The sequence below is a fragment of the Phoxinus phoxinus genome, assembly GCF_949152265.1.
Source record: "Phoxinus phoxinus genome assembly, chromosome: 2".
Classification (NCBI taxonomy): domain Eukaryota; kingdom Metazoa; phylum Chordata; class Actinopteri; order Cypriniformes; family Leuciscidae; genus Phoxinus; species Phoxinus phoxinus.
Genome location: NC_136877.1, coordinates 21,742,075 through 21,760,355, shown reverse-complemented (window position 1 = coordinate 21,760,355; position 18,281 = coordinate 21,742,075). Strand labels below are relative to the sequence as shown.

Genomic DNA, 18,281 nt, shown 5'->3' with positions numbered 1-18,281 from the left:
AAGCAACAATGGATAATTCACCTCAGATCTTGAAATTAAACAAATGGAAACAACGTTCAAACTGAAGAAACAAATGTATTATTTGACAAAGATTGTTTAAGTAACTCAGTAGCCTATGTATTTGAATACTGTTTAAATGGTGTAATATTTGTGAATTTGATTATGTAGCTACTTGTCCATTTTCTTGCGATTGCCGTCAAGATTACTCTCTGGTGCTGTGCACTTGACGCGAGAGCCTGCCCACACGCTGTTCTGATTGGCTCTGGGTTTTGATTGATTTGTACGCATCTCAAAGTCGCGTCGCGGCTAGAGTGGACAGACTAATTATTTGTCACTGGATCTTATCGCATCGCGTCTGGTACACACAGGTAAAGGTGCCCAATATCAGTCATTACTGAAAATAAATTACAAAAGTAAAAAAAAAAAGTGTTTTGGAAAATAGCTCTTTATTTTATTATCATAAAAATGTGTTTTCTATACAGAGATATCGACATCGGTAAATATCGGTATCGGCCATAACAGCAATATTAATATCGGCAGTGTTGTGGGTAACGCGTTATAAAGTAACGCGTTAGAGTACTCTAATTACCTTTTTCGTGAAATGTGTAACTTAACGCGTTAGTTTTGTGCGTTAAGTAATCAGTAACTTCGTTATTTTTTTTTAAAAGTAATCCGTTATTTTAAGGAAAGGAAAATCCCGAATAAAAAAAATTCCCCAGGATCAAGACAGTGTTTCTGCGCTTCAATACCCCACCACCCTCCAGCTTCATTAAGGCACACGCGCGCAGTCTCTTGCTCTCTCTCTCTCCCGCTCTGCCATGCACGCGCTGCGCGGTTTGAATTGAAGCACAGTCTCTGTCTCGCGGGCGCGCTCGCTCTAGATTCCGGGAGATTTTAACTAATTCGCGGGCATCAGTGAGCCGCTATCAATATGCGGGAGACTCCCGGAACTTCCGATAGACTTGGGATGTCTGCATTTCTATACTGAAATAATATCGGCATTATAATTATTGATTTTTTTATTGAAATAATAGCCCATCCGCGCATCTCTACTACCCGGGCTGGGAAGGTGTGAATTTTGATTAATATGTTCTGTGATAATAAATAAATAAAACGCTATGTGGAATAGCCTATGACTGTCTTTCCTGTTATTGTTATCCTGCAGTGTTAATTTAGTCGGATGACTGACGTTATTCATTGCCAGGAGTCACGACTTCTAGGTGCATTTAAAGGGGGCCGTGTCTGTCAATTAAGCTGCAGCAAGTGTGAGGCGCTGCAAACGGCTTTTAATTTTTGGTAACGCATGAGTACTCTAACGCGTTACTTTTATGAATAGATAACGCAGTAACGTAACTGATTACTTTTAATTGATGGTAACGTTGTAACCTAATTAACTACTTTCCAAAGTAACTATACCCAACACTGAATATCGGTTATCGGTATCGGCCACAATATTCACATCGGTGCATCACTAGCAATAACAATTCAAATTCATAATCTTAAATTTGGGCCTAAATATTTTTGAGTGTATTACATCCTTCAAAATCTGTTTTCCATTAAAAATTAACTAAACAGAGTTTAGCCTAGTTAATTTTTAGTTTCCCCCAATTCAATATTTCCCTCATGCAGTGGTGCATTAAATTCTCAGTTTTAGTTTTTAATATTGTTAACTTTAACTAAGAAACACTTAAGATGAAAAATGGTATTGGTATCTAAAAATAAAGTGGCGGACACACTACACTTTTTCTTCCATTGACTTTCATTCATATGCATGAACGCTGGAGACAAGAAACGCAGCTCTGCGAAGAAGTTTTTTTTTTGCGTTCCAAAGTTCAAGTTTGCTGAACTCTGTTTGAAATTGAAACAATTTGTATCAACGTGAAGAGGTCTGACCAATAGAAGATTGATACGACACTCTGAATTAAAAGAAATAAAGTGCAGTAGATTACGTTCAAAGTCTAGTGTCCGTGGCTTAACAGAGACACCTTGATCCACTACTTGCATATGCTGGACATGCCCAAAGGACAGTCAGCACGCCTGCAGCAGGATGACTTGCAAACATGTAGTGGGCTTATGGACGACAACAGCACACACAGACAAGTTCTGTTTACATTTCTGTTGATCACATCCTACTCAAAATGGCAAGAATCACTACAGCTCTACAAAACATCTGGTCTTTGCTTTCCGCCAAATCTCTCAGATCCACAAAAACGAAACCGATCTGTTTCTACAAACAGACATTCAAAGCATTTCCAATTCTGAACCGCGTTCTTGTTTCTAAAGAAGACAACTGTTTGACAAAAAATGTCAAATAATCCCTCTGCTGATACCAGTTTAATGTGCAGACACCATAAATATAATTAAGCAATTTGTAGATTCACTTCCTCAAAAAGTTTACAGAGTAAACACTGTGGCAATGCTGTTTATTTGAGCACCTCGAGAAATGATGAGAAACCAAACACAAAGAAAAGTGGTCACTTTGACATGCCAGAAGCATTGTTAGTCATTTCATTGCAACTGACACACTTCGCTGCTTACTTTGGGATTATTGCCATACAGTATACACTCATTTCATTGGTGGATCATTGCTATCAAGGTTTGGAAAGCTACAATACATTCAATGTAAATGTTTCTGAAAAGTGTAATTCCTACAACAATCTCTTTTTTTTTGTCTGTCAGCTCTCCACATAGAAACATTCATTGATGTAGTATTGAGCGGTTTTGTTAAAGATCACAATGTTTAAAAATTAACTAAATGTGTAAAATTCAAGAACTGCTTGAGAGATCACAAACTTGCCGCTCTTATTTTTTACCTCTCTGAAATTCAAGCATTTTCCTCCAGGGCTCATTCCATTGTCAAGAAAGATTGTGTGTAAAGAGTTATGACTTTAAACTCTGACAACGTACTATAACACAACCACAACCACATACTTGTGCCCTAGAAGAGGAGGCAGCCAAATCATGAACTGGCAGATCATGTTCATTCATTCCCGCCTACAGACTCCACACACAGAGACAGAGTGAGTGCTGTCTGACGCAGAGCTGCTTTCTGGTAAAACACTTCCCACTGGTGAAAGACCTATAGTTGAACCACTACACACACCTGACCGACATTTCTTAACCTTTCTCTGAGCCATACTTCAAACGCTAAAAACAAAATCCATCGCAGACATTAACAAAAACATAACTTAAACTCAATACACACAAGCATTTTTCCACAACTAACAGTAAAGCAGCCTGAACATGTTCTTTTACTGGTTGATGTTCACCATTACAAATTTTACTATAAAAGTTTACATGAAGTGCATGTAAATGAAACTGAAAATGCAAAGCAGCTCAGCACAATAAAAGCCTTTGACAACATGACCCCAACAAATGTTTACCACAGCTTCTGACAAAACACCAGTTACTAGTTCTTGTTCAAAATCATAAATTAGCCTATTAACTTAAGTGAAACTTCTCGGGGGCATGAGTAAAGGCCATTGCACACTGAGTCCGAAATTTTCGTATGCGTTTTTTCGTATTTGTGACTTGGTGGCTCTGAATTGTCAAAGCACCATTCAAACTGCTTGTGACGGATGCGAAAAACGCAGAAAATCGAACCCGTTTTAATTTTTTTTATGACGGACGAAAGTTTCGGAGGCAGTGTGCAAGCGTGATTGACATAACGTGAGGTCGTATTTATTTTTTAACGTGCGAAAATTTCGGATGCGAATTTCGGACTCAGTGTGCAATGGCCTTAAGGGTGGTCAGATGGGTGGAGTTTCTTCAGATTATTAAAATGTTCTTCACTGAGAAAAAAAAAGTTATTTTAAGAACTGTGGTGGTGTCCAAAAACTTTTTTTAGAACCATTAAGCGTTAAGCGTTAAATGGCTTTTACGTTCTCTTCTGCTGATTTTTCACTCATTGGAAATGGAATACTTGATCAGTACTGGTTCAGTCACTACATCATGCAGTTACGTTTTTCTGAAAAATTACCCGCAACAGAAATAATTAACTTTTCCTCCATTTTGCTTAGGAACTAATGTGGTCGGAACCAAAGTTTACAGTGTTGTGTTCTCTGGTCTCCTCTCAGGCGGAGGACTTCTACATTACGATTGGTTGCCGCTGGTTGCCGCCGAACCGCGTCATAGCTTATTACCATAAAGTTGACTTGATTTCAACTCTTCTCGCCGCTCTCGCCGTCCAAGACGCGCCGCGCCGCTCTCGCCGGAGCTCGCCGCCGGCTCTCATTGAAAATGAATGGCTTCCAGGCAGGGACACAACAGGCCAACGGTCGGCCATCAATGAGCATCTGTCAGGCTAGTTTTTGCGGTGCGTTCCACACGATAACCGTGACGGGTTTATTTTCCAATAACAATTGACTGACTGTACATTATCCATTACAAAACGCAAACAAAAAAACTCCTTCCACATATCCAAAAAGTTATCCAAATGTAAAAACTTTACATCAGATTCCTCACACTCAAAAAGTGTAATAATAAAAGTGCATTCAAGTGAACTACTTTACATTGTGATTCTGTTTGAAATCACATACAAAATGATTTCAAACAATATTTTTAAAGACAACATCTTCTTTCTACTTTTCATAGACTTGAGCTACCCCCACCCCACATATCCACATACATCATAGAAACATCTCTTCTGTTTCTGTGTTCATTCTGTCATATATGTTATTACCACCGTTTTATTGTTGTAACAACAGACGTGGTAACTATGGTATCTTGGCTGGAAACTATGGTTGCCATAGTGATTTGACTATCTAGGGTCATGACTATCAAAAACATCTGTAACGTTACTTAAAGAAAAAATACGATTGTTGCTACTCACAGCGGAGACTAAATATAATGAACAAATCGTGAAGTGATGACTAGGAAATATGATGAGATCAATTAAAAGTATGATCGCTTTAATGATGTCCGTGTGAATCGAATGCGTGCAGTGTGAATGACAGCAGTCAGAGAGCCGCTGACATTCTCATCATCCCTCCTCATGAGCTCGATCAGTCGGGCATTTTACATTCACAGTGATTCAGTTGCGCATAGGATTTAGGCATTTGATGTATGAAATCGAGGGAGTGAGGTAATTTCCTAATTTGGCTGTGCTTACCCTTGAGACGGTGAGGTCTGTCATGAGCTGCTCGAAGGCCCGCGTCTCCTCCGCCTGTTTCTGGTTGTGCAGCGCGATCTTCTCGCTGAACTTCCGCGGGTTGGAGCCACTCGAGCCCGGGGATCCAGACATGGCTGGGCCGCTGAGTTTCGAGTTCAACTTCGCAGGGAACTGACTGTTGAATGTTGTCGATATGTCAGTCAAATGTGTTTAAGTTGTCCCTCCATGTCTGAAAAGCGTGTAAGAGTGCAGCCCAGATGCTTTAGAGAGGTTTGGCGAGGTCGCTTTAATGACAAGAGCTTTGCCACCATTAAAGAGCTGGAAAACGCGACGAAACCGTATTAATAACAACTTAATGGATTTAAATCAGCTGAAGTACAAAGTAACGATGATATATAGGAATTCGTTATACTTATACGTTAACCCTATTTTTTGTATACAGGCGATGAGCCGAATTTGCTAAAAGTTTGTCAGGAAACTGGACATCGCTAAGTTATATATTCAAGCGTTTATGACAGTTTTGTTTGGCATCACTAAAACAAGTTATTGCCTTGTATCGTGGGGGAAAAGAGGATGAATACTGTGCAATGCCAAACAAAAAAGCTTAAATAATCACTTGGCTTTACGAAACAAGTTCGGTAACGACTCTAGCTAGCGAGCTAAGTTAAATACTTTAGATTCTGACGAGAAGCATTTTAATTGTGTGTTTTTAACGATTTACGCATAAATATTTAAGTGCCTACCATTATTTATGAGTTAAGGTAGACAGTTGGTTATATAACTGTGTAAATGTGTGTAATTGACAGATATTGCTCGGTCAGATACAGGGTAAAGTCAGCCGTAACAGCTAACCAGCTAACGTAATGAGCGATATGACACAATCAAAATATCACTAACGTTAACGAAATGTCACACAAACGAACTGTAAATGACAGCAAACGACCCACTTATATGGTCAATTCAATCAATCTTATTGCTCACAACACTGAACTTAGTTTCGTGAGATTTCAACAAGTGGTCTCGCCGATGTAAACCTCATTACGCATTCAAAACTCATATAAACAGCGCGACAGCAACTTTGCAGCAAGGTAGCAAATGAAACACTGCACCAGACAGACACTCACTGTCCTGCGGCAGGACAACCAGCGGCCAGTGATCGAGCGCTGTTGTCATTCGAGTCAGAGAAAATGTTTAGATGTTACTGATTCGTGAAATGCAGCGGTGAAATCTGATCGTGTAGTCCGCGTGTACTCCCTTGGACTCTCTTCTCCGCGTCCATCATCTAGATCCACCTGAGCTGTGATACACCGACTCGTGACTCCACGGCACACATTTGTTTTTGTCAACTTCGATCCCTCACTCCGAGTGAAAACAAGCCGAGGAAAAAATACACTAGCCTGCCCCAAAACTGTATACCAATTTTTTAAGTTGTGTCCACAAGGAGGCAGTGGCGTTCCCTTAAAGAGACACACAGCCCTGTTATTCATGTTAAAGGGGTCATAAAGAACGTGCAATAGAAAATGTAAAACTTCTACTCTACAAAAAATGTGGTCATGAAATACTAAATAGATGCAAAAATGTGTGTGTGTGTGCATTATAATACTGTTATATTATTCAATACTGTTGTTGTCTTGGAAATCATTGAAATAAGTAAGTTTATGAAGCACTAAAATGAGTAACTGGAAATAAATACAAATTAAAACTATGAAAACTAAAAATAATAAAAAAAATAAACCCAAATAGCAATATTCTAAATAAAAATCTACTACACTGACAAAAGCACATAATGCAATTAAGACAAATTAAACTAAAATTGACATGAAAACTAAAAACATAAAAATGAAAGCTTAGCTAATTCAAAATATGAATACAAGTGGAATAAAATCTAAAATAACACAGAGCAGCACAACTGTTTTCAACATTGATAATAAGAAATGATTCTTTAGGCTGCAAATCAGCGTATTCGAATGATTTCCGATGGATCACACTGAAGACTGGAGTAAAGATGCTGAAAATTCAGCTTTTGCAGTAATGTATATTACATTTGAAATATATATTAAAATAGAAAACAGTTATTTTAAATTGTAAAAATATTACACAATATTACTGAATTTTTATTAAAACATTAAATTCAATCGCTAAAACTATACATAGACATCTAAGATGCCTGAATTGATATTTCAATCCACATGATCTCAGTAAAATAAAAGTGACTACCATGGCTGCCTTTTTTCCTGACTTCTACATCCATGAAACTACATTCATTCTTTTTTCAGGACCGTGCCACTTACCCAGAAATCTTCCACCATTAATCATATTTACTAAGGGCTCCTGGCTGTAACTTCCTCCTCAGTTTTGTTGCGAAGGCATGTGCAGATCAGCTGCCATTTTTCTTTTCGTATACAAAAAAAATAAACATTCATTTAGTCTATAGTTCCTTTATACTTAAAGAAGACCTCCATTGTGCCCATTCTAAGAAGCCCAGCATTATTAGAAAAAGAGATAAAAGGAGGATAATATGGCCACTGCTGTTCATAGTGTCTTGTCACGCTCAGATGAGAGTAGCATGCCATGTGAATGATTATTTTTTTTCAAATATATCTCAGCATTAAATATCAAAGTGACTATAATATTCATCATCAACTCCAAGGTTTGGGGTTTGCATTATCTAGTTATCATTTACTAGTTCAACATACAGGTTTTCTTTTGTATAATTTATATATTATTGTTAATTTGAATAGCTTTTTTATATTTGCAGTTTTCAAGTAAATTTTAATAATTTCATGTGCATTTTTTTAAATATTAGCTTTCATTTGTATTTATTTCATTTGTTTTATTTTAATTCTGCAACTTATTTTATAAGTTAGTTCCACAAGTAACATTCCTAATTGTCATTGTATTTTTTTAAACTTTTTTTTATCAAATATTTATATTTTCTTATGGTTTCAGTTCAGTTTGGTTCATAACTTCATTTCAGTTAGCAATAAGACACTGGAAAGTACAGTAAAAAAAAAAAAAAACACACACACACACCTACAACCTTTTCTCAAGTCAAATGGTTAAAACTATTAAAAGAAAAAAACATTTTATACTTTTCAATTTTTATAAATAGCATTAATAGGGCTTCAGTATTGGAAATGTAATATGTACCATTTATATTACATGCTTTTTCAAAAATGTAATTGATTATTTTATGCTCCATTTCCAGATCCCTATAGTATAATTATACTGTTGCAGCAAAGGACATACACACATCAAACAATTGAAATGTCCAAATATTAAACCAGATTTGTATCTTTACACATCACAGCATCCCCACATTGTATACCGCATAATCAAACTTAATATCTAAGCCCAATTAATTGCACCTTTCAAATATTAAAAAAATAGAATCTGAATGTGTTTGGGATTGACAAAAGCAAATATTGTATACATCATTCTCTCCATCCCGGTGGTTTTCATTTATACAGTTTATTAATAGTTTTTCAGTGAAACAGCTAACAACTGACTTGAGCTATCTGCAATTCATGAAGAGGAAAAAAACATTACATCGAGTAGATATGCAAGCACTTTGTGTTTTGAATCATACACTGAGGTCAAAGAAGATCAGGTTTGATTACTTTGTGGTATGAAACACTGGACAGTGAAATTTATCATCCCGTGTCATCATTCATGCAGCATCTATGTGAACTACATTTAAAGTGTTACTGGTAACATTAGCAAAATGACTTTACATTACCGTTACATTAAAAATGAACCATTCCATATCGGAAATACACACCTTTATACTACTTTATAAAACCTTTGCATATAAAGTGTGTAATTTTGTTTCAAAAGTACAGTAATTGAGAATATCCCAGTCAGACATAAGACCAGTTACATACGTTAGATGTTCTGCTCTAAAATCTGAATCCTTTTGTTTAATGGACTGAATAAAAATCCAACTTGATATTTGCAATGGTTTTTGAATAAAATTGAAAGAAAATGTGTCTGTACATCTTTTAAATGTAATAATTGCTCTGTTTATTATGCCATTACTGCATTTTCTGAACATAATAAGTGTATAAACCAGCATTTTTCTGAACATAATAAGTGTATAAACCAGCATTAGTAATCAGTCAAAATATGTAAATCATTCAACTTTTACTCTTTTTTTTTTTTAATATGAGACATTAACTGCAAAAGCAGACAATGAGATGGACTGACATTATAAGCACTATGTGTTGAAGGCTTCTCCACACATTTTCCCAGCAGTCTATTCAAGTTAAAGCACCTTTTTAAAAAATGGACATAATGCTGCAAAAATTAGAGGGACGTAAACTTAAACTCATCCAGCATGCAGTTTCCAAATGCTCAGAAGAAGAAGAAAAAAAAAAAGTATTTTCCAATAAGTCCTCATTTTTGACCAGCCAATGAACCTATTCATAGCTAGGTTTTTTTTTTTTTTTTTTTTTTTTTTTTCAAATAAACAAACAAAATTGCTCTGATAAATATATTTTGGTAACATTTCAAGGAATGTGGCTATAACACTCATCACTTTCCTATACGATAGGGACACTACGAAACAATTTAGTTTCTCCTAAAGAATAGATTAGGTAATAAAAATGTTCATTTTACATATAACATGTACAGTATTCAAAGCTCATGCAAGGACCGTTTGCAAAAGATCAAAGCAAACTATTGATACTCTTTTGGACACTGATAATCTCAATAAAAACAGAAAACGGTCAACCATTACATATCTGGAAGATACAGGTTGGTGGTCTAGGACAAGTATAATAATGTACATCCAAGGAATCTATCCTTCGAGAAAGGCACAAAAGGTACACAGGCATACTCAGGGTAGTGCAGAAGAGATTTAAACTGTAAAGATGCATGTGGTCTGGGCTTCACTTTGTGTGCAACAGTCTGTCAAGTCCCTCTGAGTCTATTTGCCATAGAACTTCTTGTTGAGCAGGAAAATGAGGAGGTTAACATTTACAGTCGCTCGATCGAACAGCTTCATCACTGCCACCCCCTCGTACTGCAACTGGAGCAGGTCCTGATATTAAAGAGGACAAAAAAGACACATACAGTTAAGGCCCATTCACACCAAGAATGATAAGTCTAAAAAGGCATCATATATATATATATAAGGGTTGGGAATAGATTTAAAAAAAAAAAAAACGATTAAAAACTAATTAATTGCACAATTTGCTGTAATTAATCGCATTTCCCCCAAGCTTGTAATCATCAATATTTAAACGTAAAATCACCTAATTAAATTAAACACACAAAAAAGAAAGAACTGAAAATAGCCCTATATTCAAATAATATTAAACATCAATATATTATCCTTTATTCAGTTCTATGCAACTTAGGCCTACTCCGATTTAACATATTTTTATCTAAATAAAGTATAGTCGTACAAAGCTATTATTACCAGAGCATGTGATCAGAGAAGGTAATTTTACCATTGTTGCCCAGCATGGCTATACCAGCTCAGTAGGGCTATTGCAAACAGAAGTCTACTACTGAGAAATTTCACGTTATTTGAGTGGACTTTGTTTTTCCATTGTGTGATGGTACATGATTGGAGCGTTTGGGCCGTGAATGACAGAGCAGAACGCGCAGCGCAAACACGGAGCGGAACATTGAGCACACACACACACACACACGGAACGGCGAGCGCGGCGCAAACACGGAGCGGTAAAGACCATAGACAGTATATGAGATGGACACAGCGACCCCATAGATTTCAACGGAGAAAAGTGAAGCCCATTTGAAGCATTCACTTCCTGATCACCAGGCGAACTGCGCAGACTCAAACTGAGCTTGATTGACGTAGATGTGACGTGCGCAACCTGTCTGACAGCTGTAGGTCTTCTAGTAGCTGTGCCGAGATAAATCTGAATCATTCCCTTCCGAATCTCGCAGAGACGGAGAGCTAGAGTATTAGCTGTCCATGAGCTAGCAGCAGGAGCAACTTTATCACTCTCTATGGGCTTCTCCCTTGACTTTATGCCTCCACGTCCCCCCGAATTGCTTGTGAGCTTCTCTGCCGGTCTATACGTTAATTTCTCTTCGGTGCGACAGAGTCGCGTGGTTATGACGCAATCGTTAGCTTATTTTTACAAAAACAGCTTCTACGGGGCCATAACGTAAGATACAAGGTAATGGAGCCTTTTATACATTGTGTTTCTTTAGAAAGAAATAATGGAGTCTTTGGAGGCCTCAGATGTAAAGTTATTCGCTGTCAAAGTGACGCCAAAAATGAATGGGAGTCAATGGAATGCTAACAGCAGGTGAAGTTCTGCTACAATGGCGGCGCCAGGCGAGGCTTCAGTTTCCGGCGGATGGATTACCCCCTTGGTAAAGACCCGCTCGTGAAACCCGACCGCCGAACACAGAGGGGCGGGGCGCCATATTTCCAGCTTATTTCTGCATTTTTTGTCTCTTTCGGGCCAAAAACCGAAAATGCAATTTTCAAACATTCCTTCATACTATATTAGATACAAACAGAAAATATCAAGGGAAGAACTTTTACCTGGTATTCTAACATTAATGTCTCCAAATGGACTCCCATAAGCTTGGCTTTCACCTCAAACACTCCCACAATCTCAGATGGGGAGATCTCGAAAATGACATTCTTATACCTGTAAAAGATAAAGCATATTATCAAGGACAACAAGAGGAAATGCAGATATATAAACACATAGTACGATAAGATATGAATACAGTAGATGAATCCAAATAGTAGTTGAAACTCACTGATTTGTCTGCAGATCCTCAATGTCAATGAGCACTCCCTTTTCATGCAGACGGGCTGCTGTGTACTTCTGCGATACCTGCTTGCTCTTCTTTGCCTTACTGTCTCCAGGTTTCTTAGAAACTCTGTGTGTGAAGCAATGGCAATTTCCATGAGCGTAAGCCAAGAGCTCAACAGCAATTATCCAATCAGAGATAATGACATGAACTAAAATGGACAGTAAATACTCCGAACACTCACTTGCCCTTGCTGGCTAAATTGTCCATGCAGGTCTTGATGTATTGATTGTAGTAGTCAATCTGCACATTGAAGAAAGTGGTCTTGGAGTTCAGACCAGCATTGGTCTGCTGAAGCTTGACCAATTCTGCCTTTCGCCTCTGACGATATCGCCTCTGGTTCCGGATGTCCTACAAAAATCAACAACAAATTAATCAAGACGCTTTAGTATAAAATGGAAGGGTGAAATAGAAATTTCGCATTCAAGTACAGTCTGAAAATCCCATAATGCAGAGGACATAGGAACGGTACCTTGGCAATGTCATTGATAAGATCCTGGTATTTCTTCTCAGGGTGAACTTTACCCAACTCTCCTAATCTTTGCAAGTTGCTCTTGATCTTGTCCTTCTTGCCTTGCAAGGTAAGGCTGTCATCCACAACTGGTTTGGCTTGCTTCATCTTCTCCGGGGTCTTAGCATCACGAATGGCTCGTCGCTGCATGGCACGCTGGTACTCTGCTTCCTGTTTCAAATAAAAACACCAACATAAACAAAACAACAGTGCTTTGAAGGAGTTTCTTTTTCATTCTGAAATACCTGCTATTAAAGTACCTGCTCTGGTGAAGCTACAGTCTCCAGGATCTCAGTAAGTGTATCTCCTGGCTGAAACCTGATCACATCTACGATGAGCCTCTTGGTGCTAAATGAACAAGATGAATGGACAAAGAATGGACATGATAAATACTTAGAAAAGAAGGTAAACAAGTAAAAACATTAGTTCCAGAACATAGTGAGCCTGCCACAATGCATTTTCAAATTGTCTTTTGATAATGGATTTGGTAAAATGAAATAAATGAAATATCTTAGGAGGCATCAAACCCTTTGGAACTGCCTATGAAGATATCTCACTAGGTTTTGGAACAGAACAATTGAGTAAGGCTTTGTCCTTACTTGAGAAGGAGAGTCTTGGCATCCATTTCTGCATTGGCCTCATCAGGAACATCAAATTTGTTGGTGAGGGTGAGAGAGACTTCTGTCTTACCCATCATTTCCTTATTGGGATCATCAGCAGGAAGTGGGCTCTCACCTATGAGAGAGCAACAATCCATTACTCTGACTCTGCAGGACCTCAGTGTCCTGACACATTAAAGCATTTCTCAGAGGCTCACCTATTAAAGACTCAATGGTGGGCACCTCTCCTAGGTCATCTAGCAACTCATGGATGGGATCATTGTGGTCTGGTGCGATGGCATCTTGGTGATCCAGCAAGAGCTAAAGAAGATCACACAAAATATTCAATCCTGAAAACCAACTATACTGGATGTGATGGGTGTGGTCACTTTAGCAAAATTCAAAGGAAAAAGGATCCATTGTCTATTATCAATAGTGTGGCAATGCTTAAAGCACTGCTCACAGGATTTCTCTTGACATGACTGAATTTTGAATTTGAAATTTCACAGAGCAACAGTAAATGTGACTGGACCTTTAGTCTCAGATTTTACCGTGTGAGTGTTGATGATCTCCCCAATGGAAATGTAGATCACAGGCTTGGTCAAGGTGACCAGGTCAGAGTACTGATCCACATTGAACTTGTCTTCCAAAGAAGGGGCGTCACAAGCGGCCAAAAAGAAACGTCTGGGAGACAGAAACGTTCTTGCATCAGCATGGGTTGATTATGAAATAAACTGCTAAAAATAAAGAAACAAACAGAAGCATTTTGAGGTCACTTGTACCTAAATTTCTGGTAGGAGTTGGAGAGGTATTCATTGATGGGGTTCAGATGAGCGTTGTCTCCAAGAAACATCTTGTTGGAGGCGGCATGCTGCAGCATTTTGGCAATTGATCCCAGGTTTCGCCTTTGTTCTGTGGTAAGCTGACCTCCAGCAGATAAATCTATGATGTCAAAGGCATCGGGAGCCACAATGGCGGGGTTCATGTAGCGGTAGTACAGCAGGTTGCCCACAATCTTAAAAGATAATAAGGATGAGCATGTTCTTCTTCTCAAGCAAATACAACATCTTTGGAATTTTTAAAAACTATTATCTATGTTTCTATATTTGTGCAATTAAAGATATTCTGCTTCTACAAGGGGGTAAACAAAATTACTGAGAGAAAGAGCAGCAGCAAGGCAAGAATAAGAAAGATGTGGCTCACCTGGGCTGGGTGCTCATCAAAAACCTCTTTAAAAGGGTATAAGCAAGGGCCAAGAGGAGAGCTTGAGCCAGGGCATAGAGAAAGAGAGAGACAGAGCAAGTGTAGGAGAGATAGATGAAAAAAAGAAAGAGAGGAGGAATCTCTTTCCAGGAGAAAAGGAAAGAGATGGAAACCACATTTAGTATTCAGAGCGAGGAGCCTGTATTATCACAACAGAATAGAGGAACGAGAGCAGAGACATGCTCAGGATTTAGGACAATGTTCCACAGTGGGACAGCAGCGGGTGCCAGTTTAGCAAAGAGGTAATCAAAGTGTTTACAACAACTGAATAAAGCCTGTCTTGGTTTGGAGACTTCAGTGTGCAATTACATCAGCCAAACGTTGCTGCGATTTCTAGCAGCTGTGATGTAACAAACCTTCAAAAGCTCATCCTCTGTGGCATCGGGGAACCTTTCATTAAGTGTGTCCTTCAGCGTCTTGGCAATGAATCGCATGCCATACCTACAGGGGAACAAAATCAATTAAATGTACAGAGACTTACACCAGTGTTTCCTACAGAATTCTGCTTTTGATATATATTTGAATGTTGCTTTGGTTTAAATACCACTTATTCTAAAAAATATTAAACTTAACATGGTTCAACAGTACCTGGATTACTTTCGCTCAAAAATGAATGTTATGATGAGTTAGTGTTCAATGAATCGGTGAATTAATAATTGCCTAATAATTAATAATTCATTCATAATTGATAATTGTGCTCTGATGGTTTCAGTTAATGATTTATTAGAATATCAAAAGCGATAACATGCGAGTTAGTTTATAAAGAGTAATTTGCTGTACCAATCAGTGAAGTAAAGGCCATATAAACTTTTGTTTTGTGTGTGGTACTCTGCCTTTTTAACTCAGGTTGATTTCAAACTGCGGCGCAGTGAAATTTAACAGCAGTGTAACACTAACTTGTACAAAAGCATGAACAAAGAAACAGCTCATGTAACTGACTTTTAGCAAGCCCATATTTGAATATTCAAATACATGTCTTTTTCATATATTCAAGAATGATTTATGACAGGTGCTTCTAATTATAGATGCAAGACATGGAATTTGTTGTTTCCATTAGGTAGTACACACATACACACACAATTTTATCCAGCAGTGGCAGATGTGTAAACTCACGGGATTTTATCCACAGAAACAATTATGGCAGAGAGAAATTTGTCTGTGACCGTCCTCATATTCTTGATGGAGGCTTCCAGGCGGATTCGAACCTCCTCGTGACTCATTGCCTGCTCTGGAGTCACATCATACGGCAATTTACTGCAAAACAGAATAAGGGGGCCTCAGCATGCGTAAAATCATTTAAATTAATAAATTATTATTATTAGAATATAAAAATAATCTAACTCTAAATTAAAATGTGAGAAAAAAAAACTATCAGGATGTAAACTAAAATCATATTTCTTTATCTTTTCCCTCAACAACTACTGTTTTTATTAAAGACCATTAATAACCATTAATTAACCACTTGAATTTTTTTAAAGCAGCTTTCTCATAATAACAGCAGAAATAGCAGGAATATCTTAGGGAGGCTTAACATATTGTGTTCCTTGACGAGAAGCCTTCAAGTCAAAAAGGTTGAGGAACACACCTGGCCTCTCCTGTTTGACTCTCCATCTGGTTCACCCAGCTCTTGTATATGTCGACTGGGTCAGTTTTAATGTTGAGAGCCTTGTCATCCATGATTTCCTTCACGACCGGAGCCAGGATCTGCCGAAGGGCGTTCTGACCTCGGGCTCCTCTGTTAAAGCTCACCACCATCTTAATGACTGTGGGGTTTCCTGTGACGATCTCCTGGATTAGGTCCACTTTTGATCTGCATTTACAAGACAGAGAGAAAGAGATCGCTGAGAGTTCGTAAAAGAGTGCAAATGCATCTTGATAAAAATGGAAAGAGTATATCATTTATGGAACATCATTCAGTTCCTACTTGATTTCCTCTTGCAGGGCTGTTTTGAAGAGATTGAGCAAGAGGTACTCCTCGCGCTGATTGGAAGCGTAGTTGTACAATGTGAAAATCACAGAATCCATGAACTTGGTCGATTTGTTCTGTGGCATCTGAAAGATCAGCTTGGCCAGATAGGTTGGATTTGTCTGAGGAAAACAGAGGAAAATGAACAGTCCTGCTGAGACACTGATTTTCAAACAATTGCTGGACTAGATTTGACGAGGTTTACCTGTAAAAGGTAGAAGAGGAACTGATATGCCTCCAGCTTGTCTCTCTTCTCTTTACTGAGAGCCTTCAGGCCTCCTTTCTGCTTGTTCATCATCATGAGGTTGGACAGCTCACCCTTGTTCTTCTTGGTGAGCTTCTTGCTGTGAGAGACCACCTCCTGAAGGGTGATCTTGTTTTTTACCAGCAGGCCAATCTTAATGTCCATCAGATTAAGGTCGTTCTCTAGCTGCTGGTTGGAGCGGATGTTGGTGATCACCTCCTCTCTTAGCCGCATCAGTTCCAGCTCTTCCTGAAAGTCCTGGTCGCTGTGGTCCAGCAGGTGGACAAACTTACGAACGACTGCCATTGGAGGATCATCTGCGTTGACTGTTAAAAACAGAATTTGGAGTTTGTGGTTTTTTTTGTGTCTATGCTAATGGACTCCTATATTAGCTGGTGGAAACAATTTGCAGGTATACACACTTAAAATAAACAGACAACAGAACAAAAATATTGATGACTCATCCTGCACTATAATTTTTGTCCAATCAAATGTTCTCTTGAGTGTCCCTCCCCTTAAAGGGATAGTTCTCAAAAAAAGAAAATTCTGCCATTTAAACATTTGACTTTCATTGTATGATACCTTCGTCAAAAATAAAAGAATTGGTGGGTAAATCATTTTTTTTTATTTTTGGGTGAACTATTCCTTTAATATCCTCTGCAACTGACCAGCAAGTAGAAAATCAATGTTCTTTAGCTGTGACATAAAAAAAGCCTTAAAACTAAATACCAACACGGAAAAGAACTGCGGTCAATAAGCCATTTCATGGTGTCTTTTTTTTATTTTTATTTTTTATTTTTTATTGCAACAATATACTGAAACAACAAATGCATGCCATAAAAGAAAAGTTATCTCCATAGATTTTTGAGATATGTTCTAAGTGAGAGGATGTGAAACAGAATTTGAAGGAAGTACATGAAATGCTTACTGAGAGTTTTGTAGTCATCTCTTGCTTTGTTGGCTCGAATGAAAGCCTGAATTTTCACCACATCATTTATCTGAAATGAGAAAATTGGAGGGAGAACATTAAAGACTGTCCACTGTGTGGTCAAAGATCAGATTATATGAAATATAAAAATACACAAGTCCTTTGGTTTGACTTAAAACTCACATGGTCTTTGAAGTACTGAAGACGATCTCTGTATTTTTTGCGAGCTTGGTGCATCCTGACCATTGATTGAATCTACAGGGAAAAATCATACATTTACCCACACTCAAATTTCACCATATTAAGATTGATCTTAACTTAAATAAAAGAGCCAAACCCAATAATTAGTGTATAGCCTAGCGAGTTTAATCCTGACATTTTATGATGAGAGAAGCATGGCTCTTATATTCCATCAGAATGTCTAATGATTACCTTGACAGCATCTTCAGAGTGATCATTCAGGTACTGCTTCCTGTTATTGTACTTCTTTCTTTCCTTAAAGCCTCTCCAGTGGGCCTATAAAGCAAACAGAATCAGATGGTCATAATTGATTTGGTACAGACCCATAGATGTTATGAAATATTTTTGCATTAATGTCCTGAAGTCTCGTTAAGGACTAACTGAAGGAAGAAAGAGGAGAATGACCTGTATGCATGTAACGGACGGCTCCTGAGTCGTCAAGAACCCAAGACGGTCTTTTATTCCACGTCGCACCAGAAAACCACGGCACCGGGCCTGCAGTTTGGCGATCAGAGTCTCGTTGGCCAACCACAGTTGCTCTCGGTTATATGCGGTGGTTACTCCTGACACAACAGACTACAAAGACACAGACAGTACATAAATCAGGAAGAGAAAA

General features: G+C 38.1%; 2 protein-coding genes and 1 long non-coding RNA gene across 6 annotated transcripts in view; 1 reads left to right on the top strand and 2 right to left on the bottom strand.

Moving 5' to 3' along the window:
- crtc3 (CREB regulated transcription coactivator 3) overlaps positions 1-6,564 on the bottom strand; it is a 50,043-nt gene extending 43,479 nt beyond the window's left edge. Inside the window, exons 1-2 of one of the 4 annotated variants that reach the window (XM_079637608.1) lie at positions 6,235-6,348; positions 5,111-5,285 (exon numbers count right to left, since the gene is read on the bottom strand). In XM_079637608.1, coding sequence (XP_079493734.1) covers positions 5,111-5,242 — 132 coding nt within the window. In that variant the 5' untranslated portion in view covers positions 5,243-5,285; positions 6,235-6,348. Of the gene's footprint in view, positions 1-5,110 lie in introns of all 4 variants that reach the window. The other 3 variants (XM_079637611.1, XM_079637609.1, XM_079637610.1) reach the window with 3 other exon arrangements.
- LOC307011829 lies at positions 2,671-6,477 on the top strand. The gene is made up of 3 exons (XR_013800494.1): positions 2,671-3,472; positions 3,745-4,027; positions 4,255-6,477. It is a non-coding gene; the product is annotated as an uncharacterized lncRNA (long non-coding RNA).
- A 2,674-nt stretch (positions 6,565-9,238) lies between the features above and the next one.
- iqgap1 (IQ motif containing GTPase activating protein 1) overlaps positions 9,239-18,281 on the bottom strand; it is a 49,745-nt gene continuing 40,702 nt past the window's right edge. The window contains exons 19-37 of the mRNA XM_079637580.1: positions 18,071-18,241; positions 17,858-17,941; positions 17,609-17,680; positions 17,426-17,495; positions 16,459-16,823; positions 16,212-16,375; positions 15,873-16,097; positions 15,401-15,541; positions 14,644-14,728; positions 13,807-14,039; positions 13,576-13,708; positions 13,243-13,345; positions 13,025-13,160; positions 12,686-12,773; positions 12,387-12,596; positions 12,099-12,265; positions 11,861-11,983; positions 11,637-11,745; positions 9,239-10,151 (exon numbers count right to left, since the gene is read on the bottom strand). Coding sequence (XP_079493706.1) covers positions 10,038-10,151; positions 11,637-11,745; positions 11,861-11,983; positions 12,099-12,265; positions 12,387-12,596; positions 12,686-12,773; positions 13,025-13,160; positions 13,243-13,345; positions 13,576-13,708; positions 13,807-14,039; positions 14,644-14,728; positions 15,401-15,541; positions 15,873-16,097; positions 16,212-16,375; positions 16,459-16,823; positions 17,426-17,495; positions 17,609-17,680; positions 17,858-17,941; positions 18,071-18,241 — 2,793 coding nt within the window. The 3' untranslated portion in view covers positions 9,239-10,037. The remainder of the gene's footprint in view (positions 10,152-11,636; positions 11,746-11,860; positions 11,984-12,098; positions 12,266-12,386; positions 12,597-12,685; positions 12,774-13,024; positions 13,161-13,242; positions 13,346-13,575; positions 13,709-13,806; positions 14,040-14,643; positions 14,729-15,400; positions 15,542-15,872; positions 16,098-16,211; positions 16,376-16,458; positions 16,824-17,425; positions 17,496-17,608; positions 17,681-17,857; positions 17,942-18,070; positions 18,242-18,281) is intronic.